The 22,608-nt window shown below is 40.6% G+C and overlaps 1 protein-coding gene across 1 annotated transcript in view; it reads right to left on the minus strand.

Moving 5' to 3' along the window:
* Positions 1–9,001: 9,001 nt before the first annotated feature.
* The window catches only part of MYBPC1 (myosin binding protein C1), a 79,258-nt gene continuing 65,651 nt past the window's right edge, over positions 9,002–22,608 (minus strand). The window contains exons 27-32 of the mRNA XM_065888148.1: positions 20,795–20,990; positions 17,910–18,049; positions 13,798–13,957; positions 12,769–12,905; positions 10,952–11,138; positions 9,002–9,069 (exon numbers count right to left, since the gene is read on the minus strand). Coding sequence (XP_065744220.1) covers positions 9,002–9,069; positions 10,952–11,138; positions 12,769–12,905; positions 13,798–13,957; positions 17,910–18,049; positions 20,795–20,990 — 888 coding nt within the window. The remainder of the gene's footprint in view (positions 9,070–10,951; positions 11,139–12,768; positions 12,906–13,797; positions 13,958–17,909; positions 18,050–20,794; positions 20,991–22,608) is intronic.

The following is a 22,608-nucleotide window of genomic DNA, read 5'->3' on the forward strand; positions in this document are numbered from 1 at the left end:
TCACTGTTGTGGCCCCTCCTGTTGTGGAGCACAGGCTCTGGACGCGCAGGCTCAGCGGCCACGGCTCACGGGCCCAGCCACTCCGTGGCATGTGGGATCTTCCCGGACCGGGGCACGAACCCGCGTCCCAAACCCGCGTCCCCTGCATTGGCAGGCGGACTCTCAACCACTGCACCACCAGGGAAGCCCAAGCCAATGTTTTTAAATTAGTGTATAATATCTTTAATGTATTTTCTTGGTCTCCAAGACTAGGATGAAGGTGAGAGGAGAAGGCTGGAAGGATGAAATCTCTTGCCTGTGGATAGCTGTGTAAGTGCTTATCTATGAAAAAGAGAGACATTCTCTCTAAAGCTATCCCTTGGGAGAAGAAGAAGTTATGGTCAATTATGCATTTGAGTACAAGGTTTTTGCCTTTAAAGATGTGAGTCTGCCAGTACCCCCAAGCCACACTCTGAGTGAGCCCCCTGGGAGTGTTTAACTGCCCTGTCACCTCCCTGGTGTTTTGTCCCTAGTAATCAACTCCAGATAGAAGAAAAATATTTATCTAGGCCAGAGGCTACTCCAGCCAGTGCATCTGGGGACAGAGAGAGATCATCAGGTGAGTTTAAGAGGGTGATGACAGCCCTTAGAATCAGGAGAATTGGTCATTCCATTAGTGCGTTTATTTCTCTCATCCATTCTAAGTTATCAAAATTTAATTACAAAGGATTACATAAATACCTACATGTAGCAATCAGCTAAATCTTTGGTACAAGGATGGTAATTAGTGACCCAGCTAAAATAAGGAAATAAAGATACAGTTCAATTTAGAATCAAGTAATATTACAGGGAGAGTTGGTGAGGAGACTGTCTGGTTTTCTTATTCCTTACTCTACTCCTACTCCTAGGAAAAGAAGGCCAAATTTGTATTTCTAGAATTCCATTCAAAGGAACTGAAATGAGGAAGGAGATGGATGGAGGGTTAGGCCTGGAGTCAGGGGAGAAGAAGTGGTGATAGTGGAGAGGTGAGAGAGATCTTGGTAAAGGGGAGTGAGGAGGGGACCAGGAAAGGGAACAGAGGTAGTTGGGGGCTGGCTGACCCCCTCATTTTTATAGCTCACGTACATAAATGTTTAGAAGTTATAAATCAAGCTAACCAATGGTTAATAAAATAGTTATATCCTCCAGTTTTTTGGGGGGATACCCTCATAATGACCTGGAAGGCTAGATTTGAATGCAGAAATATCAAAGTCTTCAGAGATACTTGCCAAAATATTGTGGCCCACCGAGGCCCAGGTCTCCCTGTGCTTTCTGCCCTGCTCCCTCCTGCACCATGAGGGGTCGCAGGTACACACAGGCAGATGCCCTGCCTCATGCACAAGCTCAGTCACATCCTCCACACCCCAACTCCCTGACAAACAGGTGCCTCTAGGCCACACATTGGGCCTCGGGGTATATATTCTGGTCACTTGGTTCTTCCTTGGGGGTTTGAACTCAAGGAAAAGGCCCACAAAGTCTTTAAAAGTGTACTTGGCTGCAGTCTGCAAGAGGCGGGGGAGGTTCATATGAGTTCTAAGTATGCACATCCCCTTGGTTCCATGGCCTCCCTACTTTGTGGAGGGAGATATGGCTAGAGGAGGGCCAGAGTGAGGCTCTTGAAAATATAGAGGTCCCTCTTGCCCAGGTCCAAGGCTAATACTAAGTGGTAGAACTGTCCAGTCTCCCCACAAAGAACATGTTTAAATGTAGCAGATAAAGGGAATTCTCTGGTGGTCCAGTGGTTAGGACTTGGCGCTTTCACTCCATGGGGCCCGGGTTCTATCCCTGGTTGGGGAACTGAGGTCCCACAAGCTGTGCGGTGTGACCAAAAAAAAGGTAGTAGGTAAATAGCCAAGCTGTGGCCTTGGAGGTTGAAAGAGCGCAGGTCTACACTTGTCAAGGAAGTTTCAGAGTCACTTGTCTTTGGCTGGACTCTACTGGGTTGGACCATAGGCATCCTGCAGTCACCAGTATAGCCTGAAGACCAGAGGCCTTTCCTTCTCTCCATTTTCTAGGCACCAAGAAAGATTCCAGTTGACCCAGGGCCTGAGATAGGACCCAGAAGGAGGGCAGAGAGAATTTCTCAATCTCTCTGGCTAGTGGGGAGCTCAGAGTCATAGTTAATTTGATTTAGAAAAATAAAATCACGTGGCATGTCCTGTACTCCAACCTAGTGTGATACATGCATTGATAATAACAAATACATAAACCACACTATCCGATCTCTGAATCCTTACAGTGTTCTCTTATGCCTGCAGCCTGCTCTGTGTATGTGCTTCCCTTTGGGTAGTAGTGTGGTATATTATCAATTTCTTGAAGGCAGAAGTGGCTTCTCACTGAGTTCCTAGCTGAATCCATCACAGTGCCATGCACACATCAGACATTCACGAACTCATTTGTTGAGATGAACAGAATGTTTCAGAAATCAAGTTAAAAATGAGTGGTTAAGCAGTATGGTATTGGCACAAAAATGGAAATATAGATCAATGGAACAGGATAGAAAGCCCAGAAATAAACCCATGCACCTATGGTCAATTAATCTATGACAAAGGAGGCAAGAATATACAATGGAGAAAAGACAGTCTCTTCAATAAGTGGTGCTGGGAAAACCGGACAGCTTCATGTACAAGAATGGAATTAGAACATTCTCTAACACCATACATAAAAATAAAACTCAAAATGGACGAAAGACCTAAATGTAAGGGCAGACACCATAAAATTCTTAGAGGAAAACATAGGCAGAATACTCTTTGACATACATGGCAGTAATATCATCTTTGACCCACCTCCTGGAGTAATAAAATTAAAAACAAACAAATGGGACCTAATTAAACTTAAAAGCTTCTGCACAGTAAACGAAACCATAAACAAAATGAAAGACAACGCACAGAATGGGAGAAAATATTTGCAAATGAAGTGACAAACAAGGGATTAATCTCCAAAATATACAAACAGCTTATGCATCTCAATATCAACAAACAAACAACCCAATAAAAAAATGGGCAGAGGATCTCAATAGACATTTCTCCAAAGAAGACAGATGTCCAAAAAGCACATGAAACGATGCTCAACATCGCTAATTATCAGAGAAATGCAAATCCAAACTACAAGGAGGTATCACCAGATACCTGAATGGCCATCATCAAAAAGTCTATAAGCAATAAATGCTGGAGAAGGTGTGGAGAAAAGGGAACCCTGGGAACCCTCCTACACTGTTGGTAGGAATGTAAATTGGTCCAACCACTATGGAGAACAGTACGGAGGTTCCTTTAAAAACTAAAAATAGAACTACCATATGATCCAGCAATCCCACTCCTGAGCACATATCTGGAGAAAACCGTGGTTTGAAAGGATACACGCACCCTAATGTTCATTGCAGCTCTATCTGCAATACCCAAGACATGGAAGCAACCGAAGTGTCCACTGACAGATGAATGGATACAGAAGATGTGGTACACATATACAATGGAATACTACTCAGCCATGAAAAAGAATGAAATAATGCCATTTGCAGCAACACGGATGGACCTAGAGATGATCATACTAAGTGAAGTAAGTCAGACAGAGAAAGACAAGTAACATATGGTATCACTCATATGTGGAATCTAACTTTAAAAAAATGATACAAATGAATTTATTTACAAAACAGAAACAGACTTAACAGATATCAAAACCAAACCTATGGTTACCAAAGGGGAAACCTCAGGAGTTCAGGATGAACATACACACACTACTATAGATAAGATAGATAACCAGCAAGGACCTACTGTATAGCCCAGGGAATTCTACTCAATATTCTGTGATAACCTATATGAGAAAAGAATCTGAAAAAGAATGAATATATGTATATGTATAACTGAATCACTTTGCTGTACACCTGAAACTAACACAACATTGTAAATCAACTATACTCCAATAAAATTTTTAAAAAATAAAAATAAAAGTGAGTGGGTTATGGATGTATTGCCTTATTCCAATGTTTCTTGGAACTAGTAGGGTTTTTTTCTATTTCTATATTAATCTAGATGAAAACATTCATTAAGCCTTCTTTTAAAGTGAGCAAATAGTGTAATGCTTAAAAAAATTTTTAATGTTGTATGTTTAGTTCCCCAAAAGAATTTTTGGTAAATCCTGTGATATAATGTTTTTCTTTAATAGAATGAAATTTAAACAAAATTAGAACAAAATTATAGGAAAGCTAATAGCAATGACAGCTCCTGATATTTTTTGTTCTTTGCAGTTTCAAAATAGACTTTTTCTTCCTCGTGGGAACTTTACAGTAAGTACCCTTAATATGAGGAGACATCATATGTAGAAAAATAACATTACCTAGCATACAATACAGTTAGAGAGGATAAGTCACGACTGGGGAAACAACATTTTGTAAAAATGCTCTATAGTTGCATTTACACAATGTTTATAAAAGGCATAACAAATTGCCCATGACTTGGCAAAACTGGTCAATGAGTATTTGAGTTAAGCAACCAGCCCACAGCTGCAATGAGGCCCTGACCCAGCAGCGAGCTGCAGGGACCACGCCGACAAGTTTGGCCACACTCTTGTTTGTTTGGTTTGCACATGGACATATGGTCTTCACGTCTTTATAGATTAGCCAGATTTCTCTTATGTAAAATATCTTAGCCAATAATGTGTAAATAGGTTTCCTGATTAACATGGGTATTACATAGGAATTGCACACATTATTATTTTGAAGGTTAACTGAGAACATGGGGTGATAGCCAATATTCTTAAGAGCCATAAGGCAAGATCACCAACCAAACAAAACAGAAAAAGAGGCAGCCACCAGAGTTTGGACGAGAACTCAAGTTTTCCCTTGCTTTTCTCCAAAGTACTGCAACTACCTGGATCATTCACTCCTTCCCTTTATGAGCCCCACAACTACTACCCAGGTTCCTGGCTATCATCACATCTTCCCAGCTCTGATCTGGAAAGAAAGCAGAGCAGAAACTTTAAGATGCTGTCCCAGGACGCTGTGGGTCTCCCTGTAGGTCAGGATGTATTTAGCTCCTAGAAGAAAAGGCCAAAAGAACAAAAGGGAGGGAGGCGAGGGAGAAAACAATAATGGTACGGTACTTGACTCCCCCTTCTACTCCACTTCCCTAACGGAGACTTTCTCTGTAACATCAGGAAGAGTGAAGGATGTTGCTAAAAAGATGACAGGCTTGCACGAATGTTTCTCAGTTTCTAGATTTTGGGAAAGGTTTTCATCAGTTTGAATGGAGGCCATCAGCAAACTCTAAATCTGTAACCGCTCTGTAGTCTGCAACAGCTCTCCATCACTGTGTCTAGCTGTCTTGGCAGGAACTCTGGTGGATTTGGCCAGGATGCTATGCCAGAGACATGATTTGGGTCAGGCCTGAGTTTGGTAGCATCTTGGCTCCCAGCGTTCATCCTCCGTTCTGGCTGATCATGCAAACCCGAAACACATAAACGAATACTGTGTCATTTCATCATAAACACTTCAGATTTATTGTACCATTCATTGAATACATTTTCCCTTCTGTTGAGAAAACTTGTCTGAAAGACTTTAAAAAGTCTTGTAATGACTTTAAATGGGGAAAAGGGCACAGATCCCTTGGTGTTAAGTAGGGTTGTATGAAATAAACAACTCCCCTTTGCTTAGAAAAATCTCTTAGATCAAAAGAAAGATGTGTTTTTAAGATTCTATTACGGTGTATTGTACTGTTTTTTTTTTTTTTTTTTTTGCTGTACGTGGGCCTCTCTCCGCTGCGGCCTCCCCCGTTGCGGAGCACAGGCTCCGGACGCGCAGGCCCAGCGGCCACGACCCACGGGCCCAGCCGCTCCGCGGCACGCGGGACCCTCGCGGACCGGGGCAAGAACCCGCATCCCCTGCATCGGCAGGCGGACTCCCAACCACTGCGCCACCAGGGAAGCCCTGTACTGTTTTTTTTACTCTAGGGGAAAACAAAGCATTTAGAGCCTACTATTTTAAATTAAAATAAATGCTTTTGCTTATTCTATAGCTTGCTTTTTTTGGAAAGTACAGTGACCAAGCACAGACAACAATGACCAAAATGCTAACTTGATATGAGATTTTGTTTGCAATTTTTAATTAATCAATCTGTGCAAACATCTTTTTTTTTTCTTCAACATCAGGAGGAAAGAAAACAACCACACTTGGGAGCCTGGGAGCAAAACAGAAAATGCTTTCTCATTGCAACCCGATTTCAAAGCAGTGGTGAGCAGAGCGGCAGTGCCCAGGCCCTTAGTATTCCTCAGGATTGCTTGAGTGCAATTCTCGCAAGTATGAATCAATTATGCTAGGAGGCACACCTTGCAAGAGGAGCCTGCAGAAGGAAAGACCACCTAGAAAGGACGAGAAGGAAAAGGCAAAGTCAAAACCGTCTACACGTGAAAAATCCCTGAAACAAGACTTCTTGACTAGCTGCCTGGAAACGTGACTAATTATGTTCCAGTTAGTTACAAAGATTCACTCAGTCCCTACTTGGAAAGCTTCTCCTGGGTTTAGCACCTTTAGAATCTAAAACATTTGGCATCTAGAAGGAAAAGCAAGTTCCCTGCAGACCCACAGCAGTTTTTTGTTCCCTACTATTATTCGTTCTCAAATTCCTCACTAGTTGGAGAGTGTTTATTGCTCTTTTCGAGGTTCCTCTATAGATGATTTAAGTGTTCTGAATGAATGGCAGAATAAATGCAAATCGTGTTACAAATCAGTGGGAAGAACTGTTTCCAGTTTGTTAATGTTCCTATCAATTAAGCACAAAGAGTTCCCATTCAAGCACATGGGAGAAGAAAAAAGGAACTACTCCTTTAACTTTGGCTATTCATACACTGTCAAAAGTGCAAAAATTGGAAATATTTTGTTAAACATAGTAAAACCTGTCCAATGCCTTCTGAAGGTGAGAGAAACACCTACTAATATTTCATACTTACCCTCCATGGTTCTGAATTATATTTAAAAAATAAAAGTACCCTTCACGAGAGAACCCATGAAACCATAAAAATGGTCCTTTAGAGAAGTGTTTTACTACTTGCTAATAAATTCACGTCCAGACAAAAACAGCATGCCATTTGAACATTCTGAAAACTTCTTTAATGCAATTTGGGAAAGTCATTCTCCTTTTTTTAAAAAAAAAAAGTCACATATTGGTAGAAATGATGCCACTTATGTACATGTCCATTCCTTGATGCAAAGAGCTCAGAATGCTTGGGTATCACTCATTTTCATCTACATTAAATGCTTTAATTCATGCTCTACTGCATTCAACAACTTGCTTCATGTCAACAGAAGATCGTTGTGATGAGTAAGTACTAGCTGTTAATGGCAAGATACTGAAATACACATTAAAACTACAATGTTAGGGAGTTTAAATAGCCTATTTTCATTGGGTTGCATAATGAAAATCATGCCATACTCCACAGGCTTGGTATGGCTTATGACAGTCATAAGCTTCATATGCCAAAACCATATGAAAGCTTACCTTAGATGATAATATACATTCAAAAATCCTTACTGTGCTACAACTAAGGAAAAGAGAGAGAGAGAGAGAGAGAGAGAGAGAAAGAGAGAGAGAGAGACATGTTGTAAGCATTAATAAAGTGCTAAAACCAATGTTGAGTACTTGGATGAAATTATGGTCACGATTATGATGAGGTGATTTCATTAATCCTTAGTCAGGTGAAAAGTACAGGAAAATAGAAGCGCACGGAATGAAGGGCTGGGATCCAGTCACTTCAAAAGGATCATTAATAGGTAAAACATTTATTAATAGGCACAACCACTTTGCCTGAACAGGTGGCAAAGCCAATTCGACTGTAAAGTGAATAATTATGGTAACAGTTTCCAAACCATTAGCTAAAGAACCCCCCCTACAACATATATATATTGTGTTTTTCAACAACAGAAAAACATGGACAATCAACAAAGCATTAGTATACATATATATATGTTGAAATTCTAAAAGGCAAAATTATCAAGTGGATATAGAAATTAGACTAGAATATTCTAGAATATTGTATTCTGAACTGACTATATATGACTGATCTAACTAAATGTAAGGCTTAAAAAAACAGGCTAGAAAGAGACTATACGTGCAACCTACAGAACTTTTAAAGAAAGAGTCCTAATTCTTTCCTCTTTCGAAAGTTGATGTTATCTCTAGAAATTCAGAGAGCAAACATTGTAAACTCAGGCATGGGTCTATGTCATTAGAGTTTACATCAGGTTGTTCACCTAGCCCCAAAGAACCTCTTAATTGGCTCTTCCAAATAGGGGATCAATCGTACATATACTGTAGGACTCATTTATCGCTTAATACATTTAGTAATGGAGCCTAGAATTTTCTTTCCTTTTAAGTTCATGAATATATGAAATAATCTTGGTCCCATGAAATTATCCAAAATGTTCAACGGATAGATGGGTCACAGACATTCTACTAGAGAATTTTTCATTGGAAAATCTTAAATATGGAAGTTTCCAGATATTGGATTCAACCAGTCCAAATAGTTTTTTATCTGTGTCCTCTCCCCATCAGAAATGCCCAGAACAATTCTTCTACAACTTAGCAATGGAAAAATGTTCAATTTTCTGAACTTCAACGTGAATCTAACGAACCCACACTGGAAGCTATCTTAAAGGAAGAACATCTCTCTCTACACTTGAAAATATTAAAGAAATGCCAAATGATTCCCAAATTTTGGTAACCTTATATCTAAAATGAGGCCATCTTCAAATGTGGCTTTCTGGCTTTATTTATGGGAACCTGTGGTATGGTCCTTAGTTTTCTGACAACACTTATTCCTATATTACCTAATATCCTTGAATAATTTTGCCTTCCTTGTTCATGGCATAACCACTGCACGCCATGAGCTGCTAAGAAATACATTTAAAAGCAAATAGAAAGACAAGCTTTACATGCAAAGTGCGATTTCATGTAAGAGGAATGGAATGGAAAGAAGAAATATCCAGTGGGATATGAACTTATAAAACCTGTTGCTGCCCCGCCAGGAAGATTGGTTGTCCAGGGGAATTTACTCCTTGATATATCACTGCAGAATTAGAATATTTGCACCAGTATTTATTTATTCTCGGTTGACAGTCTTACTTTTTTTTTTTTTTTCACAGCTTAACTTGATTCAAGTCACCTATTATCAGATAACAATCTGATGATAAATAATGGTGGCTTTACTTTTAGGACCAAAAGCTTTTACTAATATATCACAGTTGATACCTTATTATGAATTTATATACTAGAATACATTATTTATGTTATTAAATTCAATTACTATACAATTACTATAAAGAATATAGCATTTATATGCATAACATTATTCACTTATGGAGGACCCCAAATGTTGAACCATTTTGAAACCATCATTTTATATCATTAGCAACACTCAGGTATTTTCAAAGCATGCAGAAGTGATATTGGGTTTTTGATTTTTGCGTTCTTGTGTTTTGGGTGTTGGAACATAAGTACCAACAATACCTTGGAACTAATAAGGAGTTTAGAAACCAGATGTGTTTGCAACTATGACCTTAATCTGCCTTTAAAGCTAATAAATAGGACTTCCCTGGCAGTGCAATGGTTAAGCCTTGATGCTTCCAATGCAGGGGGCCCGGGTCCGCTCCCTGGTCGGGGAACTAGGACCCCACGTGCCACGTGGCACAGCCGGAAAAAAAAAAAAAAAAGCTAATAAATAGCTAAAAGAACAACATTTAAATTTGTATCCACTATCTCAATAGTAAAGTTTAAAAGTTTCTAAGAATAGCATATGCTTTACATTTAAGAGGAAAAAAACTTAAAAATTTTCTTTCTTTCAATTGTGAATCTACTATCCTGTATTATCTGAGGATGGACAAAAATCATAACAGAGAGAATACTGGTTTTTTAAAGTTACAGAAGGAAAAAATTTTTTCGAGAAGTTTCTCTACTATATTTACACTAGATTTAGGACTAAAAAACTCTTTTGTTGTTGTTGTTATTGTTGACATAAATACCCTAAGCATTTACTACGTTTTTTCTAAAATAGATATTTATAAAATTATATCTGACTTTTAGATTATAATTTCTTCATTATAGAGGGTAGGAAAAGCAAAGACTTTGGTTATCACAAAATGGCAAAATAATGCAATAAGAATGAGAGAAAAGACATTAGGATCATGTCACTCCTTATCTCCTAACGGTGACTCTGACAGCTGTAAGAGTTTTCATCGTATCCCAAAAGGTATTGATTGTCAAGAAAAAAACTTCAGGATAGAAATTATACTCAGTTAATATGAAAACTGATTAAGAGGACAATTACACTGAGACTTTTCTACCCCATAAATCTTCATGTGCTTTCTTGGTTTACATTAGCTGCAACACTTCTGAAAACTAGTATAAATGAAATGCATACCTACAAATGGAAATTCTCTAGTGAGACTTTTAAAGGAACAGGTTATAATATGTGTATGCTGAATTCTACATGTGTAATATTAAATACTAAATTGGCAAATTTACATATACTTTGAAAGTTTCACAAAAATAGTAAACTAATTAAAAATAGTTAAATTCCTCAACTACAGTTTCATTAAATGAGTTTTTACGTGAGGCTTCTATTTATCTAAGATGGACTACATCACCAAAGTAATACCCCTTTGACTTGATTCATTGTTACCATGCTGTGCCCATACCACAGTTCATTGAAATTAATAGTGCTTTAGTTAACAAGAATTGCGAGAGATGAAAGTAAGTCAACTTAAAAAATCAAGTAGCCATCACAAACAAGAGTGAGTGCAGAATGTAAAAATGTCTTCTCTCCCCAAATCTTCTCCCCGCTTCCTCCCCTCCCCCAGAAAATGTTGGCAAGTAATTGGGATTTGGCAGTAAGGACAATAATTAAATGATTTTCTTTCAGTTCAGTCTACACAAGATTTGGGATGTCATACCTTTCACCTCCAGTTTGCATTCGATCTCCATTGCCCCAAGGTCATTGACTGCTTTGCAGCTGTAGGTGCCTCCGTCATAGGGGCTGGGCTTTCGAATCTCCAGAGTACAGACTCCCTGGTTGCTGAACATCCTGTATCTTGGGTCATCCACAATAGCAACTTTGTTTTTCATCCAGGTAATTTTGGGCTGAAGATGGAAGCAAATTAGGGCAAAACATATCTGTACTTAGCCTAATAATAGACCATCAAAGCCAGTGACAGAATTTTAAAGCATGGCTTAGAAAGAAAAGACTACATCTAAGAAGAATCCACGTCAACTTGAGAACCGTTTCTCTCAGATTAAATTCTACTTAATGCTTGGCAAGAAAGCGAATGAGCAGTTCTGAAGAAGCCAGCCAGATTTGTTCAGAGGACAGCCCTGGGGCAATCTTCCCCAAGATTCAGTTACATTTAAATTTGATCTACAGGTCCATGAGGTTAACTCATCCTGGAGAGTGTACATTGCTCAGTGTTTTTCAAAGAATCCCTGTAAGGTGTCATCACCAGCCAGTTTTCTCTACTTCCTTTCCCTGATATGCTTTTCTAATTCTTTATGGGCTGCTTATGCCTCCTCACCACTTAATCTCTCTTCTGACATCTGTTTTCATCACCTGGTGGCAATGGATGGATCTACTCCAAACAGATAACCCCAGATCAATCGCCCAGGAAGGTTACTCCATTCTGCTTGACTTCTGAACTACAGTCGATACCACTGACTTGCCATTTCTTTTTCATATTGTCTTCTTCTCCCTTCTGTAAATGCACACCCTCCACACTCTCTCCTCTACCTCTTATTGATTTTGTCTTGCTCAGACCCAAGAGACAGCATCTCTCAGTGTCCTTCACACAGTCCTCTTCCTCCTTCCGCCTTTCAAATGGCAGTATTTCCTGAGGCTCACACCTTGCTCCTTGACATTTTGCTTCACTTCTCCCTTTCGTTTGATATTCCTTTCTAGAGCCTTGGCTCCAAGGGGTGGGATGCAGTGTCCCCATGCTTGGGTCACCCAAACCAAGAGTCACAGCCCTCGCCTTTTTCCCAAGCTCTGGCGATGCTCTCCTCGCCTCCTGGTCATTCCCGCTTGAATGTACCAACATCACCTCCAATTAAACATGAATTCAGCATCTTCCTCCCACCCTCAGGCTGTCTTCTCCCTTTGACTTCTCTATTTCTGCTCATGGTATATGCAGGAAAAATATCACTGTTTGCAATTTTTCCAACTTCTAGGGCACTTTCTCTCAGTGCCACCCAGGGGTAGATAGCTCTATGGGCAACATTCATTAATTTGCTGTTCTTTTCAAATGCCAGCAACATGAAACCTGAAATCCTTTCTAAATCTCTTCAGTCAGATGCGATCTCTCCCTTCCTGGTACTCTGTACCCTTATCACTGTACATTCGAATTCTGCCTTGCACTATAGTACAATTACTTGCTTTACACTATTACAGAAAGCTTGATAAATCAATATCACCATCTAATTTTTCAGGTGATACAAGATTACTTCCATCTCTTTATCTCTCCGTTCTTTTAAAAATAAGTGGTTTGGTTTTTCCTTAGAAAGTATCCCTTAGTTAGTAAAGAAATATAAATATTTTTTCTACATTTAAATAGTGTCCTTAATTATCCACCAATACCACCACCCAGAAAAAGACACAAATAGCAGTTGGGAGGTAAGTTTATATTACTACTTATAATTATGACATAATGAATATAATAGAGGGAGTTTGGAATTAATTTTTAAATTTAATTAATGTGATTGAAAAAAACCAAAAACATGGTACCTTAGGATTTCCTCTCACACTGCAGTTCAGGGTGGCATTGTAACCAGCTATGGCGTAGGTGTTGACCAATGGCTGAGTAAACATGGGTGCCTCTGTGAAATTGAAGTCTTCATACACTGGATTTTTGTAGATTTTACCTTAAAAACAAGCATTAGAGATATACAAATTGGCCTGAGAATATATTATTCTTAGCATACTTGACTCACGTTGAAAACTTCCCTGAGCTTAGAAAAACATGTGTGAAGGCCACAGGGTGTTCATTCAGAAGGATACCAATGTACAGCCCATCACACACAGGAAAGAAACCCAGAGGGGTCATCTGGAACTGAAATAAGTACTGGGAAGAATTCAGTGTCTGCGTGTTTTGCTCACCAATGTGCTTTAACGTGAAAGTAACGAGGAAGGGCAGGAAGGACACGGTTTATGAGGAAATGAAGTGACAGGGGTGGAATCCAACTTCTTTCATTGAAAAGTGGCTCTCATGTGTAGCATCCTTGAAGGTGTCCAAGAATAAAAGTAACCCAAGCTCTAAAAGTAAATGGTGACTTTTTCCTACCCCTGTGATCTTAGCCATTGAGAGACCCACTACCCAGATGTTGCCATGAATGAAAGCTTGTACGTTAAAAAATGCAATCATAATATAATTTTCCTTAAAATATTTTACTTGTAAGATTAACATTTTGGTTGGACGTTCTTACCGTAATTTTATTTATTTATTTTTTATTTTTTATTTCTTACGACAACAGAAATTTATTCTTTCACAGTTCTTGAGGCCAGAGATACAAAATCAAGGTGTTGGCTGGGCCACGCTGACCCTGGAGATTGTAGCAGGGAATCTGTTCCTTGCCTCTTCCAGCTTCTGGTGGCTGCCAGCATTCCCTGGCCTGTGGCTGCATCTCCTTACCATAATTTTAAATGTGTGTTTATGATATTCTTATCCCCTTTCACCACATCTCTTTTTCTTTCTGTCTTCTCTGTCTCATCACTGAAAATCAAGGTTCCCAGATGTCCAGCCCGCTTCCAACTCACCATCCTTGGCAATCACAGCACTCTCTTTTGTCATTGTTGCATCCTCACTGAGGCCGCACATGTTTTCAGCAAACACCCGGAAGTAATACTCATTTCCGATAACCAGTTCAGTAATGGTGGCACTGGTTCGGTGATAATGCTCAATGACAGTGAACCACTCCTGAAAACAAAAATAATAATTTGAGGAAAATCACTTAAAAATACACAGCTATTTCACCTGTTGATTCAAATAAATAACAGGGATGTTGCATTAACTAAGAGGAAAAAAGAGACTAATTTTTTATACTGAGGGTAACAGAAATGTATATTTAATTTGTTTAACGCTTTACAATTGATTTACACTTGACTACGTCATTTAATCTTCATTTACACATTAGATTCATTTACCCTAGATGTGGATGGAAGAAATTTTCATATGTTGAGGTATGAAGAAGTCATTCTGGCTTATATGTGGTTTAACTTAAACTTTATGCTAACTAGAACAGCCCGTTTTGGGGCCTAATAAACATACATTGTACATCTGCTCTAACCATTTAAAGAAAAGCATGCACTGTCCAGAAGTGAAGGTCTCTTTCGAAGATCCAGATAAATGCCTCCTTTCCTGGGACATCAATGCTTGTACTCCTCCCGCGATAAAGCTCCCTTCCTCGGGCACCAAGGTCATAATGACTTGCTGTGTATGTGCTGAACTGTCTCTTTTGGAAACCTTGAAGGAATGTATCTCTGTCATATCTGAGGTTCTTTGTTCAAACAAGGTTAAAAACTGTGCTGAAAGCTATGTTTCTGTGGAGCAGTTCCTCAGAGCTGTCTGAGAGGCTGTCTGCCGGGCTATAGTCCGCTCCTCTATTCTTTTTTTTTTTTTTTTTTTTTTTACGCAGGCCTCTCACTGTTGTGGCCTCTCCCGTTGCGGAGCACAGGCTCCGGACGCGCAGGCTCAGTGGCCATGGCTCACGGGCCCAGCCGCTCCACGGCATGTGGGATCTTCCCAGACTGGGGCACGAACCCGTGTCCCCTGCATCGGCAGGCGGACTCTCAACCACTGCGCCACCAGGGAAGCCCTCCTCTGTTCTTATAGTAAATTGGTTATTGATTATTTCCATGGACAATGTCAACTACTATCTTTATATTTTCTACATTACTGTGCAGTGTCTGTCATCTGTCTGTCCACCTACCTACCTGCCTATTTATCTTTTGTATAACAAAGTATAATTATAGAATTTTCATGCCAACTTATCTATTCTGAGGGAGAGATGATGCTAAATCGCAAAAATTAATATCACCCAATCAACTTGCCTAACATTATTACCATAGGTTCTTTCAATTCTTTGCTCAGATATTACTTCCTCTACTGTTTACCCTCTCACCACTCTACTTTGCTCATACTTTTTCACCTTAACCTGGCTATGTTTTCTTCACAGTACTTGTTACCTTAAACATATGACATACTTACTATTTTACTTGCTTATCTGCTACCTCCCCCACTGGAATGGATACACAGTGATGGTAAAAATGGACTTTTCTTCTCACCCCTGTATTTCCAGTGCCTTCTCACAGCACCCGGTATACAGTAGGTAGCATGCACAAAATAAATGTTCATTGAATACAGGAATGAATGGATGAGCTAAAGCTATATTATTCTTTTTTTTTGACTTTTTCCTCACCATGTCAAGAAATATAGTGGTTTCAAAGTTTATCTTGCCACCAGTAGAAAACCACATTGTACTACATATGTTTAGTACCACTAATTGAGAAAATACATTTGCTGACAAAAAATTTCAGAAAGGAAAACGATTTTCCTTGCAACTTTTAGGGGCCATGATCATCTCTATATTTGGGATATTTTAAAGACACCAGACAATTGTAGTTATGCCCTCCTTTATTTCCAAAGCACTTTATGCAAACCTTTATTCCAACATTTATTATACTGTTTTATCATTTGGTTTTATGTCTTTCTGCTTGCTTAAACTATGAGTGGTCCAAGAGCAGGAGCTGACTTTTTTTTTTTTTTTTTTTTTTTTTGCAGTACGCGGGCCTCTCACTGTTGTGGCCTCTCCCGTTGTGTAGCACAGGCTCCGGACGTGCAGGCTCAGCGGCCACGGCTCACGGGCCCAGCCGCTCCACGGCATGTGGGATCTTCCCGGACCGGGGCACGAACCCGTGTCCCCTGCATCGGCAGGCGGACTCTCAACCACTGCGCCACCAGGGAAGCCCGAGGAGCTATCTTTTTGTTTTTGATCCACCAGCTAGAACACTGCTCAACAAATAGTTACTGAATGAATAAATGAATGTGTTGGCATACACCATGAGAACAATGTTTATGGAAGGTATAAAGACTACAGAAATTTAAGTGAAAAACAGCATCTGTAGCCACAGTGAGATAGTGGTGTGGTGACCTCCGGGGAAGTGCACTGGGCAGAGTGAGCATCTTCTGGTCTATAGGCCTGCCCTTGCTGAAATGCACCAGAAACACAAGTGGATGGGATTGGGGTTCCTCTCCTGTCAGCAGGCAGACCTCAGACACACGAAGCAGCAGGAAAGTCCTGGCTCAGCTGGACTTGACTAGATATCTGAGAAGACAACTGTTGGAAGTGTGGTGGGGGTGGAAGAATGGGGGGCACCTGGAGGCAGTGTGGTACCCCTGGATTCACTGCCAGTATCTGGACCAAGGTCCAAAGAAGAGCCCTCATTGCTAAGGAAATCCAAGGTGGTCAATACTTCCCCTGCAAAGTCATCCATTGATCTAGCTCTCAAGCTGTCCAGGTTTGGCTGAAACATGTTTCTTTAAATGCCAAGTCTTTTTTTTTTTTTTTTTTTTTTGCGGTACGCGGGCCTCTCACTGTTGTGGCCTCTTCCGTTGCGGAGCACAGGCTCCGGACGCGCAGGCTCAGCGGCCATGGCTCACGGGCCCAGCCGCTCCGCGGCATGTGGGATCTTCCCGGACCAGGGCACGAACCCGTGTCCCCTGCATCGGCAGGCGGACTCTCAACCACCGCGCCACCAGGGAAGCCCTAGATTTTTTTTTTTTTTTTTTTTTTTTAAATGCCAAGTCTTATTTTGTCATTTAACACCCACCCAGGGCTGGGGGGAAAGACATGCTAGAAATAGTTTATGGAAAGGCAAGGCTTGAAATCCATTCCAGTTACTTAGACTGCTCTTTCCAACCCTCTCCCCTTCTATTAACCCAATGTAACCTTATACCCTAAGTTCTTACTGACATCTAGTAGTGTAAATGCCTGCAGACTTTCTATCAATATCATTTGGTACGATGTTTTACTCTTCCTATGAGAATGAATAGTGGCTCCAAGCCATACTGTGTCCGAACATTCATTTATTCATTCATTGACTTACAGGTAGAGCAATGGTAGTTGTAGTGGATGGATTCTGATTCAGAAAGACCTAGACTTTAACATTGAAAATCTGGTGATCTAACATAGGTAATAATAATTCATACTCCAACTGAGTTGCTTCTTGAATACTCTAAATGCTTCTCCTCCTCAGGACCTTTGCATATGCTGTTACCTTTAGAATCTTTCTTTTCTAACTGGAATTTTTTTTTTTTAAAGACATCAGTCCATGCTACCAACATTCATTTTACAAGGAGGAAGAAGTTGCACGGGTGCAGATCTGAGTCAGAATCCACAGTGAGTAAATATCTGTTGAACGAATAACTTTATTGAATTCTACTGAGCATTCTGCCAGTTACTTTATATTGTTTTGGCCTCACTGCGCGACATGCAGGACCTTAGTTCCCTGCCCAGGGATCAAACCCACACCCCCCGCAGTGGAAGCACGGAGTCTTAGCCAGTGGACCTCCAGGGCGGCCCCTGTTTTAGCCTCTTGATAAACAAGCGAGGTAAACATCAGTGCCCTTATTTTACAGATGAGGGAAATGGAGATCAAAGAGGTTAAGTGACTGTCCATGTGTATGTGGTTTTAAGTGGAAATGCAAGTCCAACTCTTCGTGGCTCCCAAGGCTTTACCCTTTCCACCGTGCCACATCACTTCTCCATGTCCCTCATGAGTTCCTCACCAGAGAGGACCTCATGCTTCCCCCTTTACTTCTGATGAAATGTTATTTTGCTGCTGCGGAACCAGAGAAAGCCAGACCTTACCATGCTCTTCTTGTCGGCCTTCTGGATCGTGTACCCTGTAATGGCAGTATTCCCATCATCCTTTGGTGGTGTCCATGATAGAGCAACATTCTCTCCCCAGACATCGTCGATCTTCACAACTTGGGGTGGACCCGGACGGTCTGTAGGATGAATTCATGGCATCACTGTGAGGTCACTTTCCCCCGAGCCGAGACCTCGTTACAGGAGGATATTTTAAAATGTCCCTTCCTTCCTGTATTTCTACCCACGTTTCTCTTGCATTCTTCTCCTCCGGAGAAGTACAATGCACTCCTACTAATCTTATCTGGAAACCCTTGACTTTCATCTTCATGGAAAGAAAAGGATTTTGAAAGGAAAATGTAAATGAAACTTCAAACATCATTAACCATCCCTCCAGGGGCCGACGACTGGCAGTGAGTCACAGGCTACCCTGCCTAATGGGAAAGGTAAGCTGATGCTAGACTTGAAATCATAGAGCCTACCTGGGCTGTGTAGCTCCAGCTTTCGGTGAGAGGCCCGAAGCCCACAGTCTGTGAGAGAGGTCCTCTGCTGCCCTCAAAAGGCACCTTTAATGGGAGTGAGGAAAACTTATTTCCTCTGCCATCGCTCCCTCCAAGATTCATTTGTATTTATCAGTGTCTCCATGTTATGGAAGTGGAATGCATTCGTGAAGAAATAAAGTCTTTCTTCACTTTATTTTCTGCACTATGAATTTCTGTGACCTCTGACCTTCCAGTAAATTGCAGTAACATTCAGAAAGGCCCAAAGTCAAGTAAACGAAAACTTGGGGGGAGGGATAAATTGGAAGGTTGGGACTGAAATATAACACTAGTGTATATAAAATAGATAACTAATAAGAACCTACTGGGTAGCACAGGGAACTCTACCCAATACTCTGTAATGACCTATATGGGAATAGAATCTAAAAAGGAGTGGACATATGTATTCACTTTGCTGTACAGCAGAAACTAACACAACATTGTAAATCGGCTATACTTCAAGAAAAATTAATACAAAAGAAAACTAAATCTTCATTGGGAGGCCCCCTCAAAAAAAATCACACATAGAGGTTCAAGGAAGGACAATAATTATCTTATGTACCTGCATAGTACTTGTTAATTTTTTTCAGAGAAATTTCACGTCTGTTATCCTTTGCAGTGCAAGCAGTACCCTTTCTGTCCTGAAATATTTTTCAGGTATTAAAATGCAACTATAATTATTTCTATTTGAAATGTCAGATTGAAAAGAGTAAATATCAGAGTGCTTTCTGGTCATGTTTTTCTCTCTTTTAAGCAACATTTAACATGCAGTCCTCATGGGCTCCGGGGGGTGGAGGGAAACCACAGTGATAATCCTCACTTCCTTTCTACAATTACCAACAATGAGTCTCTACAACCACAGTTTTCTATCTCCTGTTTTCACCAACTTGTCCTACAGACAGATGTCTTCTCCCAGTTCAACTTCCCACCTGCACCCCAGGTCTGCTTTGTCTTCAAAGTTCACGTTGGCTTTTCAAACACTTGCTCCCCAACAGTAAATGGCTAGATTTTTACAGTCATGGCAGAAACATGAACTTGGGACTAATAAAATAAGTAGGATACTAATTGTTACTATTTATTGAACACTTTGAGCGTGTGAGTGACGTGCCAGGCGCTCGTAACTACCTGGTAAAGTAACTACATGGCAAAGTAGGAAAAATAAAAAAGTCCTTCCTCGTGTTTCAGAGGGCAAGGCTCTTCCAGACCCAACCACAAGGGCTTCCATTAAAATAGAGCCAGCGCATAGCACAGGGAGATCAGCTCTGTGCTTTGTGTCCACCTAGAAGGGTGGGATAGGGAGGGTGGGAAGGAGACACAAGAGGGTGGGGATGTGGGGATATATGTCTATGTATAGCTGATTCACTTTGTTATAAAGCAGAAACTAATACAGCGTGGTAAAGCAATTATACAACAATAAAGATGTTTAAAATAAATTAATTAAATAAATAAAATAAAATGGAGCCAGGCCAGACCCAAGGGCACATAGAACATCCTCAACACTCTTTTCAACTTAACAAAAATCAAGACAGTTTAGTCAGCACGAAAAGATTGCTTAGTTTAAAGGACATGAACTTTCACCTAAGGGAAGGCTTGCCACAGGAAGCTGCTTCTTTGGTTAGAGAGCCTCTAGTTCTAGCACATGTGTTAAACTATAATCATAAAATTGACTGGAGACAAGGCTTCTCCTAACTCTGCTCTTAAATTCATTTCTTGACATTGCAAAAATTATAGAACTGTTCAAGCGAGAAGGGTCTACTGTAAGAGATCCTCCCTCTATTGCCCTAACTGTGGAAACAAGTAAGAACTAACCTTGTTTGGAGAGGTAAGTATCTAAGCCCTGCACGACCAACCACAATTCAGTCTTTAACTGTTTAACTCTGTTTAGGTGTACCTTTCTTACATTTAATAAAAATTCTTCATTCTCCATTAACGTTACTATTAGCAAATTTTAAATGTAGTAAGAAACATGTTAAACTATATCTAGAATCTATAATGTTTTCTTAATGCAAGAATTCAACATGGGAAATAGTGTTATCATTGAAGAGTTGAGAAACAGAGTAAGAGAGAACTGGATTGTAAAACAGTACTGATAGTTTTCACTAGAAAGTAATATACATTAATTTTCTTTACTATATATGCCCTAAGTCTCCCATGGTTAGTCCTTTTAGTCAGTGAAAAATTATTCTAAAATGCTAACCAATCTTCCTAATTTATCTATTTTTTTAAATTCTAAAAAGAGGAATTTTCTGTAGAGCCAGCCTAACAGAAGAAATTCTGACTCTTGCCTTATTGACAAGGACAATTTGTCTCCATATAGAATGTTCTAGTTCCCTCCTCCAAACCTACCAACAACCTGGATATCAATGGATGCAGTTTCCACGTATTTTTCCACTTTGACCTGCAGATCATACTTCCCAGAATGGCTCCTCTCTGCTTTTCTGATAAATATGATTGTATCGGTCTCAGAGTTGCGAATGTTGATCTGATTCTTATCAATAGGTGCACCATCTTTCTCCCAAGTTACTTCTGGTCTTGGTTTTCCCTTAAAAGAAAAAAAAAAAGACAGAAAAAGTAGAGGCGGGAGGGGATCAGATTGTCTCATTTCTTTTCAGCATTAAATAAGTGGGCAGTGGCTTACCCCATCCTAGGCAAGTTTGGAAAATGGCCTGGTGGTGGGCAGTTATAGCAGTAACGTAATATTCACTACTGCCCATTGATTGCATTCTGCATGCAAGGTACTATGTTAGGTATGTGATATTTATAACTTCCCTTACTCTTCACATCAGGATAAGTATCATTATCCTCATTTTTTTTTTTTTTTTTACCGGTACGCGGGCCTCTCACTGCTGTGGCCTCTCCCGCTGCAGAGCACAGCCTCCGGACGCACAGGCTCAGCGGCCATGGCTCACGGGCCCAGCCGTTCCGTGGCATGTGGGATCCTCCCAGACCGGGGCACGAACCCGTGTCCCCTGCACCGGCAGGCGGACTCTCAACCACTGTGCCACCAGGGAAGCCCCCCCCTTTTTTTGATAAAGGTATTAAATGACTTGCACAAGGCCTTGCAGCTAAGTGCTGGAAGCTGTGGTCTTCTAGCCAGGTCTCTTCAGCTCCAAAGCCTGCACATCACAGCCTAATGGTTCAGAACATGGGCCCTGGGACCCTAGAATCTGTATTTGGATCCTGACTCCACTACTTAATAGCTGTGTGACTTCGGGCAAGTTACTTAAACTCTCTGCCTCAGTTTCCCAATCTGTAAAGTGGAATGAGAGTACCTTTCTTCAGGGTGGTTATCACAACTGAAGTTCTTAGAAAGCTTCTGTGCACTGCAGAGGTGTTTCATTAATATCATCTACATGCTAATGATTATTAGTTCCACTCATTTCAGACTTGTCTGTAATTCTCTCTCTGTTCTCTCTAGCAGCTGAAACTATTCTTTAAGAGCAGACTTTGAGGAATTATAATCTCATTCAAGGACATGAGTTTTAGTTTACGTTACAAAGAAACTTCCTAGGATTCCTGAGCACCCAGGCTCACCCCACAGACAGGAACCAAGCATTAATTCCGTTGGGAAACGCACAGCCTTCCCATGGGCTCCTAATGTGACTTGTTGATAGGTTCTGCTAAGGAATGTGAGAGACACACATCAAACCCCTCCCCACAGGGCTTGAAGAATGGTTGCAGGTGCTCAGATGTGCATATGGGAAGTAGAGAACAATACTGTTAAAGATGGGGGAAATAGTTCCAGGTCTCATGTCCTTAAGTGTACAATTTACTATTAACCTACTGGGGGAAAATTGAATTCTCTGATAACATATGGAGTGAAAAAAGCACTGGATCCAGTGTCTGGAGATATAGACTCTGTTCATGGCACTACCATTTATTTGCTGTGTGACTTTGGGCAAGTCACTTAGCTTCTCTGAATGTCAGTTTCTTCCCTTCTCAAGGCGGGTAAGGAAATCTGCCATTCCTGCCTCACAAGGTGTATCTGGGGCTCAAATGAGAAAAGGTTCGGGAACTTTAGAGGTTACATAAACATACAAACATGACATACTAGTCTCATCACCCCCTTCCTAGTAGCTGACCAGCCCCTGGGATGCCATACCTATGAGGTCCCTGTTCTCATGCTCTCTCCTCTCCCAGACCCAGGGACAGAGCTGAAT

Source organism: Phocoena phocoena, chromosome 11, assembly GCF_963924675.1.
Source record: "Phocoena phocoena chromosome 11, mPhoPho1.1, whole genome shotgun sequence".
NCBI classification, from domain to species: domain Eukaryota; kingdom Metazoa; phylum Chordata; class Mammalia; order Artiodactyla; family Phocoenidae; genus Phocoena; species Phocoena phocoena.